General features: G+C 46.9%; 1 protein-coding gene across 1 annotated transcript in view; it reads left to right on the forward strand.

The window, feature by feature from the left end:
• SLX4IP (SLX4 interacting protein) overlaps positions 1–17,125 on the forward strand; it is a 53,514-nt gene extending 36,389 nt beyond the window's left edge. The window contains exons 6-8 of the mRNA XM_056856791.1: positions 752–840; positions 13,061–13,170; positions 16,878–17,125. Coding sequence (XP_056712769.1) covers positions 752–840; positions 13,061–13,170; positions 16,878–16,980 — 302 coding nt within the window. The 3' untranslated portion in view covers positions 16,981–17,125. The remainder of the gene's footprint in view (positions 1–751; positions 841–13,060; positions 13,171–16,877) is intronic.
• The last annotated feature ends 412 nt before the right edge of the window (positions 17,126–17,537 follow it).

Genomic DNA, 17,537 nt, shown 5'->3' on the forward strand with positions numbered 1-17,537 from the left:
TGAATACCACTTACTCACAAGGAGACAGGTGGGATCGCATGGATTTGCTCATCCAGTGGAGGTGTGATCCTCTTGTGGAAGGAGTCTCCCTCTGATGCAAGACAGTCTTGCATCAGGGAAGCTATTTTCTGCAGAATGCAGGCACCTCCTCGAGCAGTACGGATCCGTGCGATTCAGGCCGATGCTTTCCTCTTTCTGTGTGACCAGACTTTGCGGTTTGAGCGGTTCCAGCTTTGGACTTGAGCCTCTTTCATTGGGGTAGAAGAAGAAGAGTTGGTTTTTATATGCCAATTTTCTCTACTTTTTAAGGAGAATCAAACCAACTTACAATCGCCTTCCCTTCCTTTCCCCACAACAGACACCTTGTGAGGTAGGTGGGGCTGAGAGAGCTCAAAGAGAACTGTGACTGGCCCAAGGTCACCCAGCTGGCTTCATGTGGAGGAGCAGAGAAACCAACCCCGTTCCCCAGATTAGAGTCCACCACTCATGTGGAGGAGTGGGGAATCAAACCTGGTTCTCCGGATTAGAATCCGCTGTTCATGTGAAGGAGTGGGGAATCAAACCCGGTTCTCCAGAGCAGAGTCCACTGCTCCTAACCACTACACCACGCTGGTGAGGGAGGCAGAAGGCTCTTGCATTCTGTGTTATGTTTAAACTCTTGAATTGAGCTACCAGTTCAGAGAGTATTTCTGAGCGTGTCTCTTATGGTATCATTGACTTGATAATCCCTGCACTTTTTTCTCTTGCCCAGAGCTGCGGATGTTTCCAGACCGGTTTGTGATTTGTGTCACGAGACTTGAATCCGGTTCACCTCTTTGCGTCAGTGAGTGTGTGGCACCGGTACGTATGAAGGAGTATTAAATAGCACATTTTACTGTGCGTGGCTTAGAAACGTGGGTGGCTTTCTGTAGGCCGTTGCCATTCAGAGATTCTTGGCAGGTGCTTGGAATGGAAAATATTACCTAAATACTTGGGCCAAGCTGTTTAAAACTTGGAGTCAAAAATTGGTCTCTGAATTCATAAGCTACACACCCAGGCAGAGAAAATAATGAGAGTTTGTGGGAAGCAAGCCCTTCTGAAAACTGGGCTCTTCCTTAAGGTGCAGAAATAAGGATCTTCACAGCAGTACTTTTAATTTAATAAAAAAAACTAATGTTGAATTTATGTATTTATTGAAATATCAGTACCCCATTTTTCTCCCCAACTTAGTTCTCCTCTCCTCCATTTTATCCTGACAACAGCAACCCTGTGAGGTGGGATAGGCTAAGAGAGAGTCACAGGCCGAGGGTCACCCTTTCCATGTGGAGCATTTCCTGTTTGAAAAAAAAGGATAAGGCAGTAAGCAAAAGACGGCTGCTGCCAGTCAGAGTAGACAACTCGGGGTGGGGGGAATGGTTCAGTGGTAGAGCCTCTGCTTTGCATACAGAAAGGTTCAGCTTCAGCCCCCAGCATCTCCGACTGGAAAGGGCTTCAGGCAGGGGAAGGGGGGGGGCTTGCTGTGGGGGTGGCAATTGTTGTACTGTATTGAAAGTTTGCAAGAATCTGTGTGAGGAGTGTAGTGTGGACAGTGCAAACCATTCCCCCCCCCCCCCCCGTTGAAAGATTTATATGTTACCAGGGTATGTCGTAATGGCAGCTCCCCGAGGTATTTTCAAAGGAAGGAGGAACGTAGGTGGTGTTCTCATCTTGTGGTTGAGGTTTGACTCTCTTGTGCTCGTTGTTCATACCAATCTGTTCCTGATCTTTGGGGGGAAGGGAGGGCGATGGTGGTTTTTCCATTCCACCCCCCCCCAACTAGTTCTGTTTCCCCCTGATTGTTATGGGAATGACAAAGAATGCCTAATGTCTCATGGCCTCCGCATCTGGGGTAACAAAGGGGGCAACGTGTGTGTCAAGCTCTCCCTTTTCACGCTGGATAAATGTTCATCTCTCTTAGAGAGCCATCATGGTGTAGTGGTTAAGAACGGTGGTTTGGAGCAGTGGACTCTAATTTGGAGAACCGGGTTTGATTCCCTGCTCCTCCACAGGAGCAACGGAGGCTAATCTGGAGAACTGGATGTTGTTTCCCCATTCCTCCACGTGAAGCGAGCTGGGTGACCTTGGGCTAGTCATAGTTCTCTCAGCCCCACCTACCTCACAGGGTGTCTGTTGTGGGGAGGGGAAGGGAAGGTTATTGTAAGCTGGTTTGATCCTTAAGTGGGAGAGAAAGTCAGCATATAAAAACCAGCTCTTCTTCTTCTTCGTGATTTGGAATAAGTTTCATTGCCTTCTCGCACCCCATTATCACTCTGTGTTCATTCGGTGGTTCTAGAGTTGATGCAAATCTGCCTCAGTTTTGCACATTTTATCGTTGGGCAGTCTGCCGATGGAAGAATGTTCATTTCGTCATCTGTCACAATCGAACCCCAATGCCTTTTTCTCTATTGACTCTTGCCATTTCTCAACTGTGTGTTGTTGTTTTTTGGATATCCCTTTATTCTAATTTAAAATGCTTTTTTGGAAACACATGAACACAGATTGGGAAAGGTCATGGTACACTTTTCAGACTGAGTTATGGAGCAGGGAGGAGCTCGCCTTCCCCACCAGGGAGTTGGAAGGAGTGTTCTCAGTCCCAACAGAATTTTTTAAAAATAATATTTGTTATTGCTTCCTGTTACCCTTCGCTTTGGTGGTCTTTCGTACATTGTTTACATGTCCTTAGAATTTCCTATGTAGGAAATAGGTTATAAATTTTGAAATGTGCCTTGCCTTTTGAAGAATAAAACACTGCTTTAAAGTAACTCCAAAACGGAATGCTGAGTGAGAACTCTGAGAGATTTATTGGACAGGTTTTTGAGTGGAAATATTCAAGGCAAAGATCCGTTATATTTTTTCACAGAAAGCATCCCTTTCAGCGGAAACTGGCATGGCCCATTTCAGAATTGTCGAAAAACATCTTTCAGAGTTGATGCCATTTCCCATTTCTTGTTGCCAGGCAAAATATTGCTGCCCTTATGAAAAGTTTCGAAAGTGTGAAGCTAACGTGACCTCGGGGAAATGTGACGTCATCTTGCCAGGAGGCAGGGGAGGGGTATTGAACTAAAGTTGACGCAGACCTAGAGGGAAGAAGACATAGGAATAAAATGCCAGGAAGCGTGGGGTGATGGGGTGCTGGAGGGACATCTCAGGAGTTTTGTTCTGCTGGGGAATCAGGAAATTAGAGCTGTCCCATTTGGTGAAGCAAAACCCCGGACTCGCTGGCATTACTGAAGCACAGGGGGTCAGCAGGCCAGATGAAATGCAGGTACTCATCGCAGGTGCCTCGATTGTAACAGCTTACTCCCTTTCACTTGGTGGAGTGTACAAATAATTTTGTAGACTTTTTTTCTTGGCCCAAGAACATGGAGGCCTCATGGGGACATTTGAGGATAGGGTTGCCAGGTCCCTCTTCACCACCGGCAGGAGGTTTTTGGGGTGGAACCTGAGGTGGGCGGGGTTTGGGGAGGGGAGGGACTTCAATGCCATAGAGTCCAATGGCCAGAGCAGCCATTTTCTACAGGTGAACTGATCTCTATCGCCTGGAGATCAGTTGTAATTCCAGGAGATCTACAGCTAGTACCTGGAGGTTGGCAACCTTATTTGAGGAGCAAGGGCCTTGGCGTGCTGAGGAAGGGCAAGAGTTTTTCTTCACCGTCATTCCATTTCTGGCCTCACAACTCTCAAGTGCCTTGGGGTAAATGTACAGGAAAATGCTGTTATGGAGCAATCCACGCTGACTCAATAACAAAAGGTTTTACTTCTGGGCGCTTTCACACATTCCAAATAATCCACTTTCAATCCACTTTCAATTCGCTTTGCTGCTGTATTTTACCGTGAGAAATGACAAAATCCACTTGTAAACGATCGTTAAAGTGCATTGAAAGTGCGTTATTCAGCGTGCGTGAAGGCACCCTCTGTCTGTGAACGCGGAAGGTTTGAGTGAAAGTATGACCACGGTATACAGCAGAACGGTGACTAGCCCAAGGTCACCCAGCAGGCTTCGTGTGGAAGAGTTGGGGAAACCAACCCGGTTCACCAGATTAGTATCTGCTGCTCATGTGGAGGAGTGGGGAATCAAACCCGGTTCTCCATATTAGAATCCACCGCTCTTGACCACTACACCATGCTGTCTCTCTAAGCTACATACATGGAGTTCTTTAATGCTTGTAAACCCCTTGTATAATCAGCATCCTGCCCCTGGTGCTGATTATGTCCTGCAAATTCCTGCTTTGTGTTAACGTTATTGGGAACCCAACGTCTCCCTGATTATGCATCGTTCTGCCTTCAGCGATCCCTGGGTTGCGCTTGTTCTTGGCAGCGAGAAGCCTTGTTAATGAAAAGTCCAACATTTATCATCACATCTTCTTTAATTTGAATTAGAAGCATACGGTAGACTTGTAAGACCGTACTGTCTCACTGTGTACCTTCTTGGAAGTAGGAAAACATGTATGTTTTAGAAACAAGGAGTCATCTTGTGGCAAGTTCAAAGAATATAAATGCTTATGTCACTTCAAAGAATATAAATGCTTACGTCACAAGCGGTCTGTTAGCCAAGCTCTTCTTAATTTTTGCTCTTAACAGGTAACAGGGTTGCTACACTCTCTAGTGATTTGTATAGTAAGCAGCTAGTGTGGCACTTTTTTTTTTTTAAGGCATCACAGACAATTAAACCACTAAGGAGATGTAAAACTCCAGAGGCCTTGATGGCTTGGATTTCCTTTGCATGTCATTAAGGGAATGTTTTCTTGGCTCCTACCCTCTGACCTCTGCCCCTCCTTTGTCTTCTCAACAAACAATGGATCCATTCTCCACAGATCTTCCCTCTGAATCCGTGATCTTGAGACAGATGACGTCATCGTATGGGATCTAGGTTGATTCATGCCTCAGATAACATCTTGGGACAGTCATGTCAAAGTGTGTATTGTATAAATCTCAAAAGCCTATAAATCTATGTCTAGCCATCAGTTACTTTTCTGTGGCAGTACAAGGAGAGCCCTGTTTTCACTAGTACAGTCAAAGCAGGTAAATCAGTCCTGCAGGGGTTATTGAGCCATCTTATTTGGGGAAACAGGTGGGAAATTTCTGTTTTCGTACCTTGGGGTACCTTGGAAGAGGAACAACCTTTGCCCAACAAATAGCTGTCCCAGTAAAAACGTATCCTAAAGTTCCAAAATTTCACTCGCGCTCTATAATCATTTGTTTTATGCCATGTAAAGCTAACATTTGTTCCCATGTCTGTATTGTTTTCATATATGGGTAATTAAAAAATTGTTTGTCTTAATTCTGGAACTTTTAAGTAATGGCTGTGTAAAGAACAGCAAGGTTCTCCCATTCAAATCCTGCAATAAGGCCCACCTGTTTGCTACTGATCTAAGTCTTTTCTGCCTTGTGCTTGAACACCTTGGCCATTTATGCGTTGCTGTTTCCTCGCGGTCACCCTACCGGCTACTTCGGGGCTTTACTTTGATTATGCTTGCATTTCCGACCGTCAGAGGTCGCCTCACTCTCCCCACGTGTTTTTCCTATGTTTTCTGGATGTTGGCTAAACACAAATCCAGAAAACATGGACAAAATGCACGGGGAGAGCGAGGCAACTTCTGACGATCGGGAAATGCAAGCATAATCAAATCAAAGCCCCAAAGTAGTCGGTGGGGTGACCGCAAGGAAACAGCCACGCGTAAATGGCCATAAAGTTGCCTTATAGTGAATCAGACTGTTGGGCTGTCAAGGTTAATATGGTCTGCTCTGACTGGCAGCGATTTTCCAGGGCCTCGGGTAGAGGAGGTCTTTCACATCTCCTGTTATTTAAGTTCCTTGAGCTGGAGATGCCGGGGCTTGAACCTGGAACCTTCTGCATGCTAAGCAGATGCTCTAACAATGAGCCACAGCTTCTGACCAAATTTATATTATTGCTTTTTGCTTCTTCACCGTCCACCATCTTTATCCTCTGCCTGTTTCCTCTCCCAGGTCTGAAATAATTTTAGATAGAATGGAAAGGGTAAAGATGTATGTCTTCATCCAGTAAAGGAAGAGGTATGCAGCCGTAGCGGAGGTGTAGCAGTGTCAGTCAGAGAGCTGGCAATTGCTTTCATCTCTGCTGTGCTTGGTTACTTAAGCATGACTCAGGAAGGCAATATATAAACCACATCACCTCTGTGGGATGTGTGGTGCCGAGCAAGCTGGTAATAGCTATGAAACCTGTTTTTAGTTCTCAGCGTTCTGCTCTGATCTGAAGAGAAGTCTTGTCTCAGTGACATAACATTACAGAGGCATAAAAATACCTGCAACGCATTATGTGTAAAAAAAATGGGGGGGGGGCATATTCCTCCCTAACATACTTCCAGCAAAGAAGAAGAAGAATAATAGTTGGTTTTTATATGCTGACTTTCTCTACCACTTAGGGCACAATCAAACGGACTTACAATCACCTTCCCTTCCCGCAACAGGCACCCTGTGAGGTAGGTGGGGCTGAGAGAGCTCTATCAGAGCTGTGACTAGACCAAGGTCACCCAGCTGGCTTCGTGTGTAGGAGTGGGGAAACAAACCCGGTTCATCAGATTAGCCTCCACTGCTCATGTGAAGGAGTGGGGGAATCAAATCAGACTCCACCGCTCCAAACCACTGCTCTTAACCACTACACCACTCTTAATGAGGTTCCTTGGAAAGGAAGGAACTTGGATGGGATTTAAAACTGACTTGTCTCTAGGTTCTGGAGAAGCTGGTCCTTATTGTCACACGGACGCGTGAAGTTGCCTTACACGGAACCAGGACCATTGGTCAGTTTTCTCTACTGAGACTGGCAGCGGCTCTCCAGTTTTAGGTTGAGGTCTTTCCCATCACCTGCTGCTTGGTCCTTTATAACTGGAGATACCGGGGACTGACCCTGGGACCTTCTGCATGCTGAGCAGATGCTCTACCACTGAGTCCTGTCCCCTCAGGCACCTGTCAAATCTCAAGGCAAAGTCTAAAGGTGGGTGGAAGTTAGTGAAACTGAAGCTGCTTCTCCAGTTCCCTTGTCAGTCCTAGAATTATAGAGTTGGCAGGGGCCATAGAGGCCATCTAGTCCAACCCCCTGTTTAATGCAGGGTCAGCCTAAAGCATCCCTGACAAGTGTTTATCCAGCCTCTGCTTAAAGACAGCCAGTGAGGGGGAGCTCACCCACCTCCCTAGACGGCTGATTCCACTGCTGAACAACTCTTACTGTAAAAACCTTTTTCCTAATATCCAGCCTATACCTTTCTGCTTTTAATTTATAACCATTATTGCGAGTCCTCTCCTCTGCTGCCAACAGGAGCAGCTCCCTGCCCTCCTCTAAGTAGTGATGGCCCTTCAGATACTTCAAGAGAGCAATCCTGTCCCCCCCTCAGCCTCCTCTTCTCCAGACTGAACATTCCCAACTCCCTTAGCCGTTCCTCATGGGGCTTCTGGGTCTCCAGACTGCAAATCAATTCTTTGCAGGTTAGGGCCACATCCGGCATGGTTTTGTGGGTCCTGCAAACATGACTTCCAGCGTCTCCCCCCTTCCCTTTGAATAGCGAGTGCTCATGGATTGGGGCCATGTTGCCAGGGAAGGGGTGCGTTAAGCTTTCCCCCCTGATTTGAATGGCCCCTGAACAGCTTTTCCCCATTGAGGAAGCATCCAGGTTATTCTCCGAGGGGAAACAGTAGCCCCACACTGCCATTTCAGGTCAGGGAAACGGGAAGGGCCTAATCCACTTCTCTCGTGCCCCAGTTCCGATCTGAATTGGATCTGCCCGTGTATACCTACTATTTAAAGGGAGGGAAACCTTTCTTGGAAAGCCTTCCCAGAATGCCTAGCCTCGTGTCTGGTTTTGGCCTTAAGTCAACACATCTTGTGGCAGTGAAACCCATTAGTCATGAGCTGTCTGAAGGACTTTCTCTTGTCTGTCTGGAATATACTGATAATCCTTTTTATTGAGTGACCCTGAGTTCTCCTCTTGTGTGAGAGAAGGAGAATAGTTTCTCTCTCCTTTCTCCATATTTATTTATTTAGGGAGTTTGTATGCTGCCTCCCCAGACCACCTGCTTAAGGTGGGTGACTGACCACTGAAAATAATACCACAAACCGTAAAAAAGCAACAGCACAAAATTATCAGTATGGAAAACAAGTCAAAACACAGAACAGCCATTTAGCAGTCTAAAAAAAAAATCAATTCTCAGGCTGGAAGCAGACGGTAAAACTAAAAAAGATGGAACCACCTCAATTTAATAATAATAATAATGTGCTGTCAAATGACAACTGACTTATGGCGACCCCCTCGTGGGGTTTTCAAGGCAAGAGATGAGCAGAGGCGGTTACCCCTTGCCTGATTCTGCGTAGCAGTCCTAGACTTCCTTGGTGGTCTCTCATCCAAGCATTGACTGTTGTCAAGCTTGCTTAGCTTCCAAGCTCTGACAAGAATATTTTATTTGTTTGTTTGTTTATTATTTCAATTTATATCCTGCCCTCCCCAGCCGAAAATGAATGATTATTATAGCCCAAAGGCAGTGTAGTGTCCAATTTTCTATTGGATGTAGTCTTAGACTCTGTCAATGGGTAGATTTTTTAATATATATTTTTTGCTGTCAAGCCGCAGCCAACTTATGGCAAACCCCCAGATGTTCTGAGGTGGTTTGCCATTGCCTTCCTCTGCATACATAAGGCTGCCATATACTGACTCAGACCCTCTGTCCATCCATGTCAGTATTGTCTACTCAGACCGGCAGCGGCTCTCCAGGGTCTCAGGTGGGAGATCTATTCACATCACCTACTTGCCTGGTCCCTTTTAACTGGAGATGCCGGGGATCGAACCTAGGACTTTCTTCATGCCAAGCAGAGACTCTTCCACTGAGTCACAGCCCCTCCTAGCAACCCTGGACTTCTCCCAGAACTCTCTCAGCCCACACGGAGGCAGGCAAGGGCAAACCCCCTCCCAACGTCTCTTGCCTTGAAAACCATAAGTCAGCTGTGACTTGACGCCACTTTTCACCACACAAAATAAAGTAGGATGATTGCCAGGCAACTGTCAAGGGGGAGAGCCTCCCACAAGTAAGGGGCCACCACTGCACATGCCCTGTCTCTGGTTACCACTTCCCTCACTTCTGCAGGTGGGGGACCCAGACAGTAGAGCTTGGAAGGCAGATCTTATGGGGCTGGACAATACTGCGTATAGGTTTTCTTAAAAAACTTTGACCATTTTAGAATCATAGAATCCTAGAGTTGGAAGGGACCACCAGGGTCATCTAGTCCAACCCCCTGCACAATGCAGGAAATTCACAACTACCTCCCCACCCACACACACCCAGTGACCCCTACTCCATGTCCAGAAGATGGCCAGGATGCCCTCCCTCTCATGATCTGCCTAAGGTCACATCAGCATTTCTGACAGATGGCCATCTAGCCTCTGCTTAAAAACCTCCAGGGAAGGAGAGCCCACCACCTCCCGAGGAAGCCTATTCCGCTGAGGAAGCGCTCTGACTGTCAGGAAGTTCTTCCTAATGTCTAGACAGAAACTCTTTTGATCTAATTTCTGGTCCGACCTTCTGGGGCAACAGAAAACAATTCGGCACCATCCCCTATATGACAGCACTTCAAGTACTTCCCTGTTAGTGATCCTTTTCCCCTTCAAATGGAAAAAAACCAAGCGCTTTAGCTTTTCCCTATAGAGGATGCTTCAATACTTCGCTCAGTTTGGTTGCCCGTTTTCTCTGTGATGGCAACACTGTTCGTTTTATTTATTTTATTTACTTTTATTTGTACCCCACCTTTTCCCAAGCAAGTCGGGTTCAGGGCTCATGCTTCTGCTGTCCATTTTTAATGCCTGTAATATTTTTCTTTAATTATCTTAACTGGCTAAAAAGAATTTGGGATTACTGGACAGGACAAGAACAGATTTAATCTTTTTTGGTTCACAAGCCTTGGCATTCCCACAGGAAATAAACAGTATCCCCCCCCCAAAAAAAAAAAACCAAGCTATTTCCCTCCCTCTTTCTAAGGAACTAATTATTAAAGCAAATATCACCATTAATATTCCGGTGCCTTTTTGGTACATCCACCGTCCACTTAGTTGCTTCCACCCCCCACCCCCTTTTTGTGTGTGTGTCCTGGGTTGTGGAGCGGTTCCAGCCTCGGGCTTTTTTGCATCCCTGCTAAAAACAAGAGGCGCTCCGGTTCCCACAGAGCCGTTCAACGAATGACTCATATTCCTCCTTATGTTAATTGTTCAGCTCTCAAAATATAGCACTTACAGGGTGTGGCTCCAAGGGGAAAATCTACTGTACTTATAGGGCAAGTTGAGAAGTGTTTCACATATACATCATTTTCTCCTTTCTTATTTTTCAAAGCTTTAACCCTTTTTGTGTCGCTTTGTTTTTTTTTAAAGTAGGTCAGATATTTTTAAAAACAAAACAAGTTTTTCCTCCAGCAAACGGCTGGCTTCAAAGCAAGTTCAGGCCACAAGTGAAACTGTAACCCTGTTCTGGTCCTTGGAGATTCTCTCCCACATGTCAGGAAGAGCCAGTCCGGTGATCTCCCGAGTTTTACTTTTTATGATAATATAGGCATAGGAGTGGTGTTTAACCCTTTTCTCCTGCAAGCTATTTTCTCTGTTAAAATCACTTCGAGGCCTTTTATGCACGGCTGTTTCCCTCGCCGTCACCCCTCCAACGACTGCGGGTCTTTGTTTTGATTCTGCATGCCGTTTTCGACCTTCGGAGGTCGTCTCGCTCTCCCCCTGCAGTTTCGTGCATTTTGCCCACATTTTCAGGGACTTGTTTTATCTCAAAAAACGTGGGGAAACTCAGGGGGAGAGCAAGGCGACCTCTGACGGTTGAGAAAGGAAGGCATAATCAAATCAAAGACCCAAAGTCGTCAGAAGGGTGACCACGGGGGAAACAGCCAAGCATAAAAGGCCTAACTCAGGGGTGTCGAACTCAATTGTTATGAGGGCCGGATATGATATAAATGTCCCTTGTTTGGGCCGGGCCATGCCTCGCCAGCCCAAATCGAGAGTGGGGGGGGGGGGATGGCCGCCTTGGCTGGCTCATGGGCCAGATAAGAGCTCTCAAGGAGCCAGATCTGGGCCCCGGGCCGTATGTAAACCCAGAAGTGACCGTATTGTGCCGGGAGCACGCGCTTGCACGGGGATCATTCTCCCCTTCCTGCTTTTGCATGCCAACTATCAGCTGGTCAGCAGGCAGCCTGGTTGATTGGCAGGCATTTGCCCACCACAATTGGGCAGTTAGGAACTTCAACCTTTTGGTAAACTAAGGCTGAGGATTCCAGTTTTTTTTAATTTATTGTCATTTAGAACTAAAACAGATATGGGACGTGCATTGATTTTTTTTCTCCAAGGTTTGAAAAAAAACCACTTTTTAAAAACTTCAGTGCAGCCGTAAGGGCTCTGAATTTTATCAGCGGGAGCTGTGCTTAGCCGTTTCCCTGTGCTATTTCTTGCAGCGGAGAAGGGGAAGGGACTTTGGACTGCACATTCCAGCGCCCTGTTAGATGGCTTTTGCAAGGCCCAGTTTTCACTGAGGTGATAAGCCTTTGTCTGAGCAGGATCGCTCAGGGCGCAAACAGACCAAAGCGATCATCTCATTCTGTCTCTAAAAATAATGCAAAGTTCAGGTTTGGTCAGCCTCAGTTTGCCCCAGGCTGTGCAGGGTAAGGAGACGGCCTTTATCCCTTCAACCCACACTACTTGAAACCAGCTTCCCCACTCCGTTTTTGGTGTTTTAAAGGAGAAGCGTCCTTTAACAACATGCATATGTCAAAATGCAAGTCAAAATCAGTTTGTTTCCAGGTGGTTTTGTACCTCAGGTGTTTTGTACGTGTATGTGCAGAAAGGAAATTGTAAGTGGCGAGTGGGTCTAATTTGGAGGCGTTGTTCACTAATGTGCAGGTGTCTGTGCCCTAAGAGGGAAACGTTGTAGAGCCATTTCTCTAGTCATTCGGCCAAAACAAGTGCAACGGAAGGAGGGATTTACCCCAGGATAGTGATCCAGGTTAAAAGAGGCATTCTCCCTTTTCGCTCTCACTGAAGCCAATGCCTCATAGAATCATAGAGTTGGAAGGGGGCCACACAGGTCATCTAGTCCAACCCCCTGCTCAATGGAGGGTCAGCCTAGAGCATCCCTGAAAAGTGCTTGTCCAGCCACTGCTTAAAGACTGCCAGTGAGAGGGAGCTCTCCACCTCCCAAGGAAGCCGATTTCACTGGTGAAGTGCTTACTCTCACTGTAAAAATGCTTTCCTAGGGTCCAGCCAGTACCTTTCCGCCCACAATTTATATTTATTATAGCGAGTCTTTTTCTCTGCTGCCAACAGGAACACCTCCCTGCCCTCCTCTACGACAGTGCTGGTTCTCGACAGTTTCTCTAAGTACCCATATTTTTTAAAAAAATAATTCTTCCTTTATTCTGATTTGCCCAATTAATTGAGGACACTTTTAGGCGATCAAAATGTTTTTGATCAATCTAACTGATTAATTACGAGCTGCAGCCCTGTAATCAACAATCACTCCTATCTCTGTTGTGTTTTTATTTATTTTACATCTATAAATATATGGTATAATATCTCAGTGTGTCACATGTAGCAAGTCTGGAAAACCATGGGAATCCTTCAGAGAGTCCCAGCAGGGACTTAACGCGCCGCTCCGTCTCTCTGGTAATCAGTGACACAACAATCCCGCTGTCTGCTCCTCAGATTCCTGGCATTTGTCACCATTTGAGCCGCAGAGGCATTGACTGTTTGCCAGCTGTTTCTTCAGATGACTTGGAAACTAGGTTGTTGGCCTTGTTGTATTTGTGGTGCAATTTAATGGATGGACAAAAAAAAATCTATAGCAGAAGATTATTGCAGGGAAGTCCTGCCAAGGAGTCAGAAGCATTACGGGGATTAAGCACAGTTTTGTTTCCATCCGCTTCCCCATCTAGAGATGGAAAAAACAGTGTGCACACCTGTAATGTCATACACCGCGTTGATAGCACCACCCTCTTAAAAACAAAAGCAAAAAAAAAAAGGCTAATTGTCTTTTTGCTTAGAAAGAGAACCTGCCTGTTGGGACATCTGAATATTTTGGAAAGTCTGAGGAAGACGAAAAGTACAAGATTTCCCTGACACAAGAGAAAAAGAAAGATACTCTGAAAAAGATGCAAGTCTCCTTCTTTATTATGTATTTTTTATTGTGTGAATGTGTGACATTATTATGCTGAGGCCACAGCAGAATACTCTCAAGTATGTCTTCTTGTACACGTACGCACACACACGCACACACAGAGCCCCAAATGTTTGTTGCATGGAGAACCAGTGTGGCATAGTGGTTACGAGTGGCAGACTCTGGTGAACCAGGTTGGTTTCCCCACTCCTTCACATGAAGCGAGCTGAGCGACCTTGGAATAGTCACAGTTCTCTCCGAACTCTCTCAGGCTCACCTACCTCACAGGGTGCCGGTTGTGGGGAGGGGAAGGTGATTGTAAGCCTTAATTCGTTCTCTTTAAAAAGGTAGATAAAATTGGGGTATAAAAATCAACTCTTCTTGTTGTTGTATGGCTCTCTGGGGCGCTTGAATTCTAGCTTATTTGATTCTCCTTAAAAGGTAGAGAAAATCGGGGTATAAAAACCAACTCTTCTTCTTCGTCTTCTTCTTTCTCTTCTTGTGCTGGGTCAGAAGAATGGTCCCTCTAATCCTGCACCCTGCTTCCCACAGTAGGTAATCAGATGCCCCACAGGTATTCTGCCTCTAAACACTGGAGGTTCCATTGAGCCATTGAGCAAAAGAACATTTGTCTTATGTTGTTTATGTCAAGAGGAACTAGCTGTGTGAAAGACAAGCTGGGATTTACAAGGAGTTGCCGGAAGAAGGAAAGACGGGCTCGCTTTTTAGCCCTTTGCCCCCACTTTCTTCTTCTTTTGTAATGAAGTGATTCTGGAGGGGATTGATCTGAGGAAAATCATGGGCCCGGTCTCTCCCCGTTCCCCATCAGCAATTGCTGTAGTCATGGAGGTTTCCCTCCATCCTAGAAGCAGTCTTGTGGAGAAAGAGAGTATTTCCTCAGGGCAGTGGAAGTTTGCTCTGCTGCTGATACCCCTTTTCTGTTTTTATGGGTGTGACAAGGCTGCGCAGCGGCTGTGCACAGCTGTGGAAGGAGATGCCACGGGGACTTTCCTGCAGAGGCTGCCCCTCTTCTTCAGCCACTACACGGTTCCTTTTCCTATACCTGCCTCAGTGGAGACAGTAGAAAAGAGCCAGAGTCCAGTAGCACCTTAAAGACTAACAAAATTTCTGGCAGGTAATGAGCTTTCGTGAGTTAAATGATGGAACTCCCTGCCCCAGGATGTGGTGATGGCTGCCAACTTGGAAGGTTTCAAGAGGGGAGTGGACACGTTCATGGAGGAGAGGGCTATCCATAGCTACTAGTCAAAATGAATACTGGTCATGATGCACACCTATTCTCTCCAGGATCAGAGGAGCAGGCCTATTCTGTGAGGTGCCGTGGAACACAGGCAGGATAAATGCTGCTGCAGTCTTGTTAGTGGCTTCCTAGAGGCACCTTTTTGGCCACTGTGTGAACAGACTGCTGGACTTGATGGGCCTGGGTCAGACCTAGCAGGGCTTTTCTTACATTCTCATGAGTCACAGCTCACTTCTTCAGATACAGCTAGAGTGAAGAAGTGAGCTGTGACTCACAAAAGCTCCTACCCAGCTTGTTGTTAGCCTTTAAGGTGCTCCTGGACTCTTGCTCTTTTCTACTGCTATTGACAGACAAACACTGCTGCCCATCGTGATCTATCTCCAGTGGAGACAGTAAGGAGAGGGAAGAAAAGCCTCGAATTCCCACAGAGCCAGCGTGGCCTTTGTGCCATGTTGCTCCACCCCCACCCCCTCACCCCATCCGCATTGGAACTCAGGTAGCCGAGGCAGCTAGTCTTGGCAACTCCAGTCCTTCCAGTGGCTTCAGGAGAGACTGGGTGGGCTAGCTCCCGCCCCGTGCCATCAAGAGAACTTATTCTGGGTTGGGGGGAGGCAGCTGGCCCTCTGCTAGCCAAACACCTGGCCCAAAGAGAGTCAGCCCTCATGTGGCGCTTTCTGCCACCAGAGATGTTCCCTGGTCGCTTGAGGGCAAGGGACAAATTCCATGCTGGCCATAATTAGATGAGGAATAGAGAATAAAACTGCTGATATCACACTGCTCTTGTACAAATCTATGGGGAGACCACACTTGGAATACTGTGTACAGTTCTGGTCACCACACCTAAAAAAGGATATTACAGAGCTTGAGAAGGTGCAGAAAAGAGCAACCAAAATGATTAGGGGACTAGAGCAACTGTCCTATGGGGAGCGGTTAAGACGCTTAGGGCTGTTTAGCTTGGAAAGAAGGCGGCTGAGGGGAGACATGATAGAGGTCTATAAAATTATGCATGGTTTGGAAAGAGTGGACAGGGAGAAGTTTTTCTCCCTCTCCCATAATACTAGAACACGGGGGTCATCTGCTAAAGCTGGAGGGTGAGAGATTCAAAACAGATAAAAGGAAGTATTTTTTCACACAACACATGGTTAAATTGTGGAACTCCCTGCCCCAGGATGTGGTGATGGCTGCCAGCTTGGAGGGCTTTAAGAGGGGAGTGGACATATTCATGGAGGAGAGGGGTATTCATGGCTATTAGTTAGAATGGATACTAGTCATGCTGCATACCTATTCTCTCTAGTATCAGAGGGGCATGCCTATTATTTTGGGTGCGGTGGAACACAGGCAGGATGGTGCTGCTGCAGTCGTCTTGTTTGTGGCTTCCTGGAGGCCCCTGGTTGGCCACTGTGTGAACAGACTGCTGGACTTGATGGGCCTTGGTCCGATCCAGCAGGGCCTTTCTTATGTTCTTAAGTTCTTAAGATGATTGTAAGCCGGTTTGATTCTTCCCTAAGTGGTAGAGAAAGTCGGCATATAAAAATCAACCCTTCTTCTTCTCAGAGGGGTAGCCATGTTGGCCTACAGTAAAACAGCCATGTGTGCCCGCATCCCTTTCCCGTCCTGGGGTGTGCAGGATCCGTGCTGAGGGGCAGCCTTGTGGGTTGGAGGGCTGGTGTGGGGAGGGACAAGCAGGCGAAATTGACACCTTTTGTCAGAACAGCCGGATTAGAGTCCAGCAGCCCCGTAGAGTTAGACATGACGCTCAGGGTGTAAAGCTTTTAAGAGTCAAAGCTACCTTCATCAGATATGAGAGCTTAGACTCTCAAGAGCTTCTGCCCTGAAAATCTTGTTGGTCTCTAAGGTGCTGCTGGGCTCGAATCCAGCTGTTCTGCTGTTCGAATCCAGCTGTTCGACACGGCTACCCTCGAATCCAGCTGTTCGACACGGCTACCCTCTGAAACTACCTTTTTTCTGGAGGCGCTGCATTTGCCAAAGAGGAAAGTGGAAGCATTTTTACCTCCTTGCCCTTCCTCACTCCACCTCATGAACACATGAAGCTGCCTTCTACTGACTCAGACCCTGGTCCATCGAAGTCGGTGTTGTCTCCTCAGACCGGCAGCGGATCTCCAGGGTCTCAGGCAGAGGTCTTCCACATCACCTACTTGCCTGGTCCCTTTAACTGGAGATGCCGGGGATTGAACCTGGGACCTTCTGCATGCCAAGCAGATGCTCTACCACTGAGACACGGCCCCTCCTCACCCACCCTCAGGGCTATTCCTCCATGTGGGTCCCGTGACCCTGGGAAGTAATCTGGGATGGACAGAAGCATGGGACCTTGTCAAGACGATAAGCGGGCTTATCGTTTCCAAAAGCAGATTCCTCACTAGCTTCTCAGAATTTGCAGAAAGAGGCTGAGCCAAAGCATGATTAAAAGTCATTTTCTTTACATTAGAGTGAAGAGGACAGAAACCAAGAGAGCTAATGAGAGCAAACCTCAGCTCAGCAAGGACACCGTGGAAGTATATCTTGGCTCGCTGCGCTCAGACAGGGAGTAGGAAGAATGCATCTCCAGCCCCTTCCAACGCTCAGTCTAAAGCGAGACGTAGGCGTAGAGAACAACCAAAGGGTTTTGCACAAATACAGCTGAGAACAGCTTGAGGCTTCCTGTTTCGGAATTGGACAGTGATGCGCATCGGAGACAGCCGAGCGGTGCTAGCGGCCAGCAAAAACCCCGTTCTGCGGCGTGGTTAGACATGATTTCTGTGCCGGAGCCCTCGGTGGTGCCGTGAGTCAGCTCTGCCACATCCAAACCAAAGTCAAAGGGTGACTGAAACAGCATAAGTGCAGTTCTGAGAATGCAAAAGAAACAAGGTTCTCGGAGACGGGATCAACTCTTGTTTCTAGACATTCAGCCGGGCCGGTTGTCGGGTGGGGGGGAGAGGGAGGGATCGTTTGGAGAAATCCTCGCCAAATCCCACATTGTTTTCTAAAATGAGGCTTGGCAGAAGCCGTGTCTGATGAAGATTTGCTTACTCGAAGAAAAAATCCTTCTCCTGAGATTGTGTTTTATAGGAAAAAAATATTACAGACAAGCCCAAATCAACGGCACTCT

The sequence above is a fragment of the Euleptes europaea genome, chromosome 10 (genome assembly GCF_029931775.1).
Source record: "Euleptes europaea isolate rEulEur1 chromosome 10, rEulEur1.hap1, whole genome shotgun sequence".
In the NCBI taxonomy this organism is placed as follows: Eukaryota; Metazoa; Chordata; class Lepidosauria; order Squamata; family Sphaerodactylidae; genus Euleptes; species Euleptes europaea.